Genomic DNA, 12,255 nt, shown 5'->3' with positions numbered 1-12,255 from the left:
CTATCGCGCGCACATCGCGATTACGTTTTCGCCAGTGAGCTGGCGAAAACATAATCGCGATGTAGCCGGTGCTCTTCAAGCTCGACAGCTTTGCACCGAGTCAAAACGAAACAACTGTTGACCGCAACCGCTGCGGAAAAAAACCGTGACTGCTATCGACGCGATGATGAACGGCGACTTAGCGGTACTGAAGGCACGCGATTGACGCACGCACCGAGTCTGGAGGAATTAACTACCATTCGCTGCAACACCTGCGGTCGAAACCGCGGTCGCTGTATATCTAGGTATGCGATCATCGATGGCGACTACGCAGTTTTTTAGGCCAATGCCTCCTTTACTTCGCTGACGCGCGCACCGAGTAAAAACGAAACTACTGTTTGCCGCAACCGATGCGGAGAAAACCACGGCTGCTATCGACGCGATCGTTGATTACGACTACACAGTTACGAAAGCCCGCGGCCAACGCGGTGTTATGCACGGCGGTAAACGCAAGAATTCAGGCTTTAAAGAAACAAATTAAAGAGCCTACATGCAAGCGCTTGCACGTATAGGCTCCCCAACACAAAGAGGCGCGAAGCGTTCCGGCATTGCTGTCATTCACGTACGATTTCAACTGATGGCTGTGACGATGCGGACTCCGCCGCTTCATTTCGGTTGGACGCTAGTGCCGTTCTTGCTCTTTTGCGTCGCACGTTTAGGGGCGCTCCTCGCTCACCGAGCTCCGAAAGTGGTCCAGATTAACCGATGTGCGGCCAAATAAGTCCAAATTAACGAGAGTTTGATTGCATTGAATAATGCATACGCCGGCCGGGAGCACGCACCTTGTTGAAAAGCGTGCTCGCTGCCACCCTTGTCAGCGAGATTGTCCCGCGGAAGCCGCATTATAACCGGTATTTCATCTCACGTAGCTGCACTGTAAGCGGTATGCGTATACATGGAGTTCTATAGGAAAATTAATGGGAGTCTGAAAAGACCGTACTATATCCGGTCCTGCACTATAAGCGGTTACGTTATAAGTGGTCTATACTGTATAGGGTTTTTTGGCGCAAGGGCCAGGAATGGCCAAAGAGCGCCAAGTAAACAAACTCTAAACCCCCACTGTGTGGACAGCGACCTCATTACAGTTGAACCTCAATATAAGAACACTAATATAACAAATTCTTCGGCAAAGTAAAACCTAATTAATTTGGATTACAAGAGAACAATAAACAAATGCTTACTACATCAACATGCTTTTATTTATTGAATGACTCAGCAAATACTGTTTCTATTTTGCACAAAAGCAGCACAGTAGCTGCCATTCCTGTCACATTGCGACTGATTAGTAGGGGTGGGCAAATATTTGAAAATACTGAATACCATATATTCTACGTTAAATATTCGTATTCGATTCGAAAGCTAGGTGCAGGCAACGACCGGTTTTTGAGACATGCCCAATAATTTGGACACTTTTGCGGCACCACCATGTACCACATAGAGCCAATGTATAAGAACGTTTGAAATTTTGGACGCTGAAATCGTTCACCATCCAATTTTCCGGACTTTCTGCCACGACCGCAGGTCTGAAACGGCATAAATCAAAGCCACCACTGCCGCTCTCGCATAGCCATCACCACAGCACCGCTAGGCTTAGCCACCTTTGACGTTTGCTACCAAGCTTCCTGCAGTTTGGTGCTGTGTTTTTCATTGAAATAACTCGTCGTTGTAAGCAATGGCGCCGACTCCGCCTTTGTCATCCTTGCTGATTGCCTTAAAGCACAGAAAGCACAGCAACGGTCAAGCAATGCATAATGCCGGTTCTCAAAAGTAAGCTTTGCCGCAATAAAAATACAGCGGTGTTGGGCGGTAAAGGGGGCCGTCAAGGGGACACAGTATGTATTAATTAATACAGGGCATTTCCATTGTGCGCCGATTCATCAGCTCTTTCTAGCATGTAGGCAGCATACTTACCCCATTTCCTATAATCTGCACCGATTATGCAATGCAGTGACCATCTAAGTGCAGCAAATTTCATCCTAATCGATTCAGTGGTTGCTACTGAATACATTAAAAAAAAAAAAAGTGTGACGCAGACATCTTAGGTTTTCACACCTGATCAACAAGGGAGAATAATAGCAGGGATTTCCTTCCAAGATGGGTCAGTTTATGACTATAGGCGCAATACTGTAGTCCACTGTTGAAACAACATTGTAGAAGTCTAACACAGTGCTCAGAAAACAAATTCTTTCCTGCATTAGTGTTATAATTCAAAAGCATGTACATTTCAAGCAGAACAAGAATATGTGGCATGAAACAAAACCCATGGGACAGCCGAGTAAAAAGCACAGAAAAAATGTTGCAGTGAAACTTATATTTAAAAAAGCTTCATTTTACATAATTTCTTATTTAACAAAGTGCTCCTGATCCACCTACACATACCATAGAACCTAAAATGTTGAAAAGCTCAGGCATCGGCTTCGTATGGCACGGCCCTTTTCTTGAATGCTACAGTGGAATCTCGATGATACGAATCTCACGGGTAATAGCCGAAATTCGTATCATTGAAACAATCAAAACTAGCTAAATTCAGGGGGGACGCGCGGATCAGATGGCGAAAATCGCGAGAAAAATCTATTTTTGAAAACCACGTGTTTCGGTATCTGCAATGCCTAATCTACGCTGTATAAAAATGGTTTGGCTGAAAACGCACTAAAAGTGGCCAAAAAGATTAATTTGCCAGTGCACAGGGCGAGAAAACAAACAGCTTTAAATCGCGCAAGATCACTGCACTTCATGGAGACATATCTCTTTTTGTAGCAAACGCATAAACACAAAAAAAGCGTGGGTCTGCGATAGGTAGTCACACGGGCCCTCCAATGAAAGCGGGTCTCCGTTTGGCTGCTGTGCTGAAAGGCGTCTCTCCATTGGTTGCTGCTGTGGCAAGGGAAAGATGGCAACTGCAGTTGTCTGCTTCGTAAACCACGCCGGCGTCTTCACTTAACATGCAGAATTCAGATTACTGAGAGCTCCCAGGTCAGTGATGGATCGTCGCGTGTTGGGGAAGTAATTTTGGACGAAGCATGTTTTCGGAATACGGAAGCGCGAGCATCCGTATGCTCAATGGCGCAAACACAAAGAACGCGGCCCAAAGCACAGCAGCTGCTCCGTCTGATGGCATGCGGAAAAGTAGGAAAAGCACGAAAGCAACAAAAGCGCCACCGCTTCAAACTCTTCGCACCCAGTTGCGGCCTCCGCGCTGTCCGGCGCCGCGTCTGCGCCTCCGCACCAAAAGAGAAAGGTGTTTGTTCGTATCAACCGACACGGGTCGAAAATCGATTCGTAACAACCGTTCTCTAGAACGTTGCAAAGTAATGGGGCTCAGCCGGGGCCACAGAAAAAATAGTATCATCCGGAAATTCGGATTAGCCGTGATCGTATCATCGAGATTCCACTGTATCTGTGATGGGTACAGAGTTAAGGTGATTCAAGTGCTGATAGCTTCATGTGCGCTGTGTTCTCGCCGCTGAGTTCGCATTGAAGCAAGAGGCAGCAGGAAGGTCAATTCACTCGCTGCTGCTGCCGCCGCTCTTCCTTACGCCAGCGTTCTGAGAGCGAGTGCCCACGGTCATCGAGTGAAATGTGTTTAGTTTGCCTATGTGCACGTGGCACGCTTGTTAATTTAGTTAGTAAGCAAATGTTTACAAGTTTAAATGGCCAATAAAACTACTATCTTTACGTCTTATAGCTGTTTAATAATTACTACCGCAATCAATGCTTCCCCTTTTGGCCGAAACTGCAACATTTTAATGTGTGTGTCTTTAGCTACGATTTTTGATAGTGGACTCTTTGGTAGCCAAACTTCTCATACTGTCGCACTCAACAAGCAACAACACCGTGTACTCACCCTGCAATCCGAAAGAGGAAGAGGCGGCCTCTTGGAAGTCGATGGGCATGAAATCGATGGGGGCGCCTTGGGCAGGCCCCCCACCAAGCGGAGTGGTCTTGCCGCAGGTGCAGGCCGGCACAGCAGGTGACTTGGAGCGCCAGTACTGTAACTCTGTCTTGCACCTGTTCAATTCCTGCAATACCGCATTCAGCTTGCGCGACGTTGTCTGTAACTTCTGGTCGTAGTCATCCTGGCGCGCCTTCATCTCCACTATGTGCCGCTGTTGGCTGGTCACCCGCCGTCGTGTCAGCTTCAGCTCTCGACGCAGCGCCAACACCTGTCCACTGTTTCTGTTCATCAATGCAGAAAGTGAAAAACAGTATTCATATACAGTCCACGCCCGTTACAATGTATCCACATACAAACAACATACTTTTGATTATAACAGGCTATTCTCACTTAGTTTGGTCTTCCTATATTATCAATGTAATGAATTACACTTTAAATGGACACAGCTATAATGGACTATCGGCTACAACAGACAAATTTTTTGGCAAATTTTGTCTACATGGTGTAAATACAACGTATTTTGCTGCAGTGATGCGTGGTTCTGCCAGTGTGCTGCATGCAACTATTTCCAGCGAAATTTGCGAAAATGCACTTTTTCTTAAGGAACAAATCACTAGCGGCAAGCTGCCAGCAACTGTGTGCTGCACAATGCCCCACTGGTGGAGAGCTTTTGTGTCTACCACAAGCAGACCAGCGCTGCCCATTGCCGACGACTCACTGCCAAGCAAGCGTCAAGGGTGCCACTAGGCCTACTCAGCTTCGAAGAAGCCGAAGCAACAGTGCTTCAAGAACAACCACCGACGTTCACTAAGTGGAATCTCGTTGATACGAATCTCACGGGGTCACGAAAAATATTCGTATTAGCCGAAATTCGTATCATCGAAACACAATTAAAACTATCTAAATAAGGGGGGATGCGGGGATCAGATCGCGAAAATCGCGAGAAAAATCTATTTTTGAAAACACGCGTTTCGGTATCTTCAACGCCTAATCTACGCTATATCAAATTGGTTTAGCTGAAAACACACTAAAAAAGGCTGAAAAAGATTAATTCATCAGTGCGCAGGGCGAGAAAACAGCTTTACATCACGCAAAAACACCGCAGTTCACGGACACATATCTCGTATTTCCCGCCACGAGCGCCGCCATCTTGGTATGGTTCGAAAGCTCAAAGTTTCGCAGTTCCGCTTCTCAATTCGTCTGTCGTCGCCATCTTGTAACAATCGAACAAACACAAAAGAAGGGCGGGTTTGCGATAGGTACACACGGGCCCTCCGATGAAAGCGAGCCTCCGATTGGATGCCATGCTGAAAGGAGTCTTTCCATTGGTTGCTAAGATGGCAACCGCAGTTGTCTGCTTCGTAAACCACGCCAGCGTCTTCACTTGCCACGCAGAATTCGGATTACTGAGAGCTCGCAGGTTAATGATGGATCGTCGCTCGTTGGAGAAGAAATTTTGGACGAAGCACGCCTTCGGAATACGGAAGCGCAAGCCTCCCACGGCACGAAAAACACGGCCATTAGCGGGAGAAGTGGAGGAGCACCCGATTGAACGTGCTGCGCTACCTTGCACCGTGGATTATGTGTCGCGCTATCTTGCACCGCGCGATTCCAGCAGCGAAACCGACAATCGCCCTGTGCCATCGGCACCGATAACGCGGTCGACGGAAGACGTGCCAATGGAGGCTCCCGCACGTCGGCGTACGGCCGTGCGAATCACCGGAGATCGTATCTCGGTTGACATTGCTCGCCGCGACTAGGCAAAATGGCGCAAACACAAAAAACACGGCCCGAAGCACAGCAGCCACTCCGCCCTATGACACGCGGGAAAGGAGGAAAAGCACAAAAGCAACAAAAGCGCCACCGCTTCAAACTCTTCGCGCCCAGTCGCGGCCTCTGCGCTGTCCTGCGTAGTAAGTGGTTCGTATGGAAAGGGAAAGGTTGGCACTATCTTCTGCAGCCCTTGAGGGAGCACGGCTCAGCGCCCGCGTCCGCGCCTCCACACCAAAAGAGAAAGGGAGAAGGCGCGTGACTGCGCACTGTTCTATAAAACCCCTTGATGTAGGAAAGTACCGCCACTCTTTGTACTCTGCCGCCGGCGCGCGACCTCCTCGCCTCCTCCTCTCCCCTCGCGAGTCCCCTGCACGACAGACAGTCTTAGGCCCGTTTTCTTCCACGATGATTGGTCTCCCTGCCGTTGCCCTTGGAAACGAGCGGAGCTTGCGTTTTGCTTGTGTTTTGCTTTTTCGTTCGCGCCATTTTGCGCCTGAGCTCGGTCGCATGCTAACATTGCATGCTGCGCATATAACTGCAGCAATATTCTTAAATTTTTGCGCAAACAAACAGGGACGAAGAAAAGGAGAACACAAGGACGAGCGCTTTCTCAACCAAATAGTTAGCAGTCCTATCAACACTAGGTCTGGATCTATCGCTTAGCGAAGCCTTGGCCACCACCTCCACACATTCCACCACACATCGTTCTTTTCCTTTCTCTGGTACACTCCTGGCAATGTCCCTTGTAAGTGCTAATCCGTCGACGATGCCGATCCTTGGCTCCACGCAGAACTTTGGGAAGGATTGGCATCGTCAACAGATTAGCACTTATGAGGGACATTGCCAGGAGTGTACCAGAGAAAGGAAAAGAACGATGTGTGGTGGAATGTGTGGAGGTGGTGGCCAAGGCTTCGGTAAGCGATAGATCCAGACCTAATGTTGATAGGACTGCTAAGTATTTGGTTGAGAAAGCGCTCGTCCTTGTGTTCTCCTTTTCTTCGTTCCTGTTTGTTTGCGCAAAAATTTAAGAAAATGAATCTGTTCCAACTAGGCCGACTCGCAGTTAACTGCAGCAAGGAGCGTGATGATGGTTATGCAGTTTTTACGATACCGCAAGGAAAGCGTGATGGCTTGCGCAAAAAGCAGTGGCACAACATTCGGCACAACATTCGCCGAAAGAGCTTTGTTCCGACAAGGAACAGTATTGTTTGCGAGGTAAGACGCCTTTCTTATTGCTCATACCAAAGCATCCTCTAATGCTGCATTTTTTTTTCAATTCTTCCGGCCTGCTCATTAGCTTCTTTGCTGCAGCAATTTGTACATTGCATAAAAATGGGGTTCTCCTCAGAATGATGCATATTCTGCTGGGACTCCATCGCCTCGCACGTCGTCAACTGTTATTCAATCGGAAATGCAGCATTATAGATTCTGCTTTCCACTGAACAAATATACCCGAAGATACAGCCTCTCGATCGGAATTTTCCTGATTGCTAGGATCCGTTGCCTGTTTTACAGAAAATCGGAATAGCAGTTTGTAGAGGAGCTATTTACAGTTTTGATGTGTGTGTCAGTCACTTATATACAATGAATGCAGGGCCTGAAAAAAATTTGTGGGAAGTATACCCGTGGTATTGCAGGTGATGAGCGCCAACTAGTCCACACTTTAAGGCGAGACCCTTAGTTGGATATGCTTCAAGGTGAGCGTTTGAGGTACAGACAGTAACGTGACCTAATGAAGGCCAGAAGCGAGCCAAATCATGTCCAGCCGTGTATAATAGATTAATGATTAGTAAATTCATGACTGATTTATGATTGGATTAAGGTGATTTAAGGTCGATTAATGTGGATTAAGGTTAAATAAAGAGGGCTAGGGTCGATTAGGGAGAATTAAGTTGGATTAGGGTGGTTTAGGGTGGATCAAGATGTAATAAGGAGGATTAGGGTGGATTAACGTGCACAAAGGCGGATTAAGATGGATTAAGGTCAATTAAGGAGGATTAGGGTGGATTAAGGTTGAATAAGGTGGGTTAAAAAGATTAAGGTGGGTTAAAGAGGATTAAGGTCGATTAAGGTTTATTAAGGAGGATTAGGGTGCATTGAGGTGGATTAAGGTGTATTAAGGAGGATTATAGTAGATTAAGGTCGAATAAGGTGCGTGAAGGTGGATTAGTGTGGATTGAGGTGAATTACAGTAGATTTTACAAGACTCGCATTCGCGTCTTTTAGACTATAGCTAAGGACACCTGGTAATCTTTTTCAGTTCTTGAATTTGCTTTGAACTGGGCTGCCATGCACGCGTGAGTGGGTGACGGTTATTATTTGGTTTTCTCACGGATACAGGCAATGTGCACGACGCGATCGCGCACCCTTGCTGTTGACTTCTAGGCGGAGGCCGGGAATCTTCACTTTAATAGCGAATGCGTTACAATCACCTTTCTTCGGTTTTGTTCTGTGGGTAAACCTTTTCCATCCATGTAACACGAGCCGATGTCATTGTATAAATGCGCTTTGATTACGAAGGTTGAGCAATAAATACTGATTATGGTTATGATGTAGCAATGCAGGGAATATTATGTAGGCAATAATGTTTAGCACTGCAGCGTATTAGCCACTTGTACTTGTATAAAGGACGTTTTATTCATCCGGCCTGAGTGATTAACTCTTCGATAAATGTTCTAGCTACATTTCACTGAAGACCAAATTGAGCTGCGCATATTACCAGAACTTGGAAAAAATGTGGTTGATCCCTCTTATATAGGAATCGGTATAGAACACGAAAGTGAAACGTGTCTTCACAGAAGTAGTGTAATGTTTATTGCACATTGATATATAATGTCTATTGGTGTTTTGTGGCTAAAGCGCCCTTAGGCGTTGATGCACCCATGCTGACGCCTGGTGGCACGTCTCCTCCATCACGACTACCAACGTCGATGACCATGAGCAACCGTCGTGCATATGGAAGCTGCACTACGCTGCACACGCTAGCACAACGCGAAAGACGAAGCACGTAACTGACACACTAATACAACGCGCAAGACAAAGCACGTAACTGAATCGTCACCGAGTCAAATCAGCGCGTACAGCGCTTCGTAATTGCAGCCTCCGCGATCAACTTCAGAAACATTTTCAGAGCTAATTGCGGAGGCCACGCTCCGCTGTGCTGAGTACGGTGAACGCCACCTAGGTGGCGTTGGTAGTGCTTCTTGATGCCAGCGTCCCTTCGAATGCTGGCATCGAGGCGTCGTAGTGCTGAGACCACCGAAGCGTTCACTGTCGGTGCGCGTTAGTGTCATAATGCAGTACTTCTCTTTTCTGCTCGTAGGCGGCGGCACCGCCCCGAGCAAGAGCGCGGGTACACGGAGGAGTGTTAGATATATAAGGCGCGTCTGTGTAGCTCTCTGCAAATGCGTTTGTGGCGCAATGGGTTAAACACTCGGCGATCTATCGTCGCGGACGGAGAGGTCGTGGGTTCGATTTCCAAATTTTGCATGTTTGTGGAACTTTTTCTTCTGGTTTCTTTCTTTGTATTATGTTCGTGTACATTGTAAGAACGTCATATCCGTGACGGAAATACGTCAGTGAAGTCTTGGTGGACCCCGGCATAAAACACTTTCGTGTTAAAAAGAAAGCTGAAGCACAACGCAGTTCCAACAATTTTCTCCCGCCGACCAGTCGTGAAGCACAGGAATCCCCCTCGACAGTGGCATGAACCTCGAACTGACAGTCGTAAGTGATTGCTGCTGCTCGCTCCTTGTCCCGCCTCTAATAATTTCAGCGTTAATGATCTCGGTCGCTTAACGACGCAGCCAACGACACTATGATTCTTTATGCAGAGCCTGTCGCCACCGAATGCTTGCCCGCAATCTACAATGCGTCAGCAATAGGGCCCCCCGCTAATCAAAATCACAATTTTAACTATCCTACTACATAACTTAACTCTATGTCAGTGTGAACTATCAAAATACCTTATCCAGAGGCGTTTCTTTTTCCTAAAAATATAGAATGCCTTCTCCGATAGATATACCGAGTATTTTTTAAGCTTCAATGACACCGACACCTAAAGAATAATCTGTAAATACCTTTCCTCAGCTTCAGTTATTGTGGGCGATGAGTGGTTGCCTGCACCGCTTCATCGCACTGAAATTGCGCAACTGTCCTATTCAACGCAGAAACCACGGCGCAAAAGCTACTTTGACATTGAGACAAGCACATGGACGGACGATGCACTCGCCAGTCATTCATTATAAGAAGGCACGCTGAATATAATACCTGCGGTGCACATGCGCGCACATGCGAGAAAAAACTGTCAAACACAGAGCGATTTGCCATAAGCAATACTAGATCAGATGCACAAAGTAAAGCAGCGTATCATGTGGCAGAAAAAATAACTGGAGTATAAAACTCGCCTGAAAGCTCCTTTTACATCAGTGTGTGTCATTCATACGGCTTTAAGATGCAACCAACCTCCTCATAAACATTGCCTTCAGCATTCTCCATGCTGTTATCACCATTTTTGAAAATTTTCTACGCCATTGGGGCGCGCAACTGGCCCAAAATCATGCGCCCCCATCGAATTCTGCGGCCCGTCCGCGGGAGCCCAGGCGCAATAGCGTGCCGTGCGCAGCGCGTGCAGCCGGCGGGCGAGGAGAATCAAGGAGGAAAGCGCGGCGGGGAGGAGAGGGTCGCTACTTTCAAGATCAAGGGGCTTTACTGTTCTATTTCGCGGCCGTCGGTGGGGCGGCGTTTATTCGTATCAACCGACGTGGGTCGAAAATCTATTCGTAACAACCGTTCTCTAGCATGTTGCAAAGTAATGGGACTCGGCCGGGACCACAGAAAAATTCGTATCATCCGGAAATTCGTATTAGCCGTGATCGTATCATCGAGATTCCACTGTACACAGTTTTGAGATTGCTTAATTTCCCATCTCATCAGTTCACACAAAAGGAAAGAGATGCTGCTATTCACGGTGTAAAGACTGTGAGGCACGTGATGCAGTGCCATCTCGCAAGCAGTGCAGCGGCGACCAGACGTAGGCTCCGAGTTGAACTTGCCTCGTACCGCATCTCTTGTTCGTGCTACAGATTTGAGAGTGGTCATCACTTGTCATGAAATATAAAATTAGGTCATTGGTTTATACTACCGGCCACTGTTTTGTGTGAAGAACCATCTGCAGCCATGATCTCTGTCATTGGCGGCGGCGGCAATGCGCTCGGGCTGGGCGGTCAGCACGGTAGCGCTGGTCAGCCGGCACCCCGATCTTCCGCTGTGCGGGTGTATATATGTTCTAGTACGGGGAAACTTCCATTTCTGGGCAACCACTGTATGGAAGACGGTGGACAGGAAGACACGATGCCACGTAATAGTACAATTACTGTGTAAACCCATTTATTTTAACTTTGATGTTTTTATCATTTTTCATTCGTTTACGGGTTAGAATGTGGTACTATATGTGAAGTTTTGCCACCTCACAACATACCGTGACCCTAATTTTGAATAGAACGAACCTCGGACATGACCTATTTCACTGGATTATCACGGTCCATTGTAATGAGCATCGACTATACTAATATACCTCGAAGTAATGTTGACAAGAAAATCCATAATTTAAGCACATTTTATTACCTAATCTTATTTTACCTTCTGTCATGTGTGCTCTTTAGCGGCACTAGTGTTGAAATTGCAAGGCACAACGAGCAACTGTGAAAGCCTATTTAAATCTCGATGTTCTTGCATTAGCCAAATTACAGCATGCACGGAGCTCAGTGATGCCCAAATTTCGGAGCCTATATTACAGTAGCTCCCTTGACTGGTGGCTTTCAAGCATTCTAGCAGCGCTTAATTTGGATGGTTGAAATCGAGTGCTCGAAACACAATTGCCTGGTTCATTGCCTGTGAGTGCCCAAGCTTGGAGCACTCACAGGTGCACCCACATTCAAGCTGGGAGCGCATGACTGACATGCAACAGTATTCCCGTCAGTTGGCTCCTTGGAACTGCTTGGGGGCAGCTGAACGTTCAGCTCAGGCAGGCTTTCTCTGGCTTCAATCTCGAAAAGGGCTCCTCATGGCTACAAATAGAGTTGGAGTGCAGTAGGATCCAGTCGCATGTACCATTAAACTCTCTCTCAGTTCAATTCGGTTTAGCGTGTGGGGACGCTCGACTCTCTTGCACCCCCTTATGTGGTTTTCCCAGCACGGCTAGACCATCTCACGTAATCTGGCTGCTCCACGTGGTTCAGTCGGTGTAGCTGCAGAATTGTGCGAGAGATGGCGTGAGCGTTGCGCTGCTAGCGCCACCTAATGGCAGGGTTACTCGAGCGCAAAAGGGGAGTAGTGACTTCCTCTTTGGCGTAGGGTCGGCAGAGTGCACGGAATTGTCGCACGCCTGTCGGCGCACTCTGTGGGACTGCCTCGCGAGGCTTTGGAGCGGGGCACCGGGATAGACAAACAATCATTCGATTAGGCGTCGTGTCTGGCATAGAGCGAATTTATTCGCTCGATATTCTGTCACGGTGAGTCGGAGTTCCTCGATTTGTTCATGCCGAGAG

General features: G+C 47.4%; 1 protein-coding gene across 1 annotated transcript in view; it reads right to left on the bottom strand.

The window, feature by feature from the left end:
• The window catches only part of LOC119455567 (F-box only protein 28), a 36,760-nt gene that overhangs the window by 6,849 nt on the left and 17,656 nt on the right, over positions 1-12,255 (bottom strand). Inside the window, exon 6 of the mRNA XM_049668868.1 lies at positions 3,884-4,215. Within this exon, the coding sequence (XP_049524825.1) occupies positions 3,884-4,215 (332 nt within the window). The remainder of the gene's footprint in view (positions 1-3,883; positions 4,216-12,255) is intronic.

The sequence above is a fragment of the Dermacentor silvarum genome, chromosome 6 (assembly GCF_013339745.2).
Source record: "Dermacentor silvarum isolate Dsil-2018 chromosome 6, BIME_Dsil_1.4, whole genome shotgun sequence".
Lineage (NCBI taxonomy): Eukaryota > Metazoa > Arthropoda > Arachnida > Ixodida > Ixodidae > Dermacentor > Dermacentor silvarum.
The sequence above is the reverse complement of the archived record's forward strand: the minus strand, read 5'-3'. Positions and strand labels throughout refer to the sequence as shown.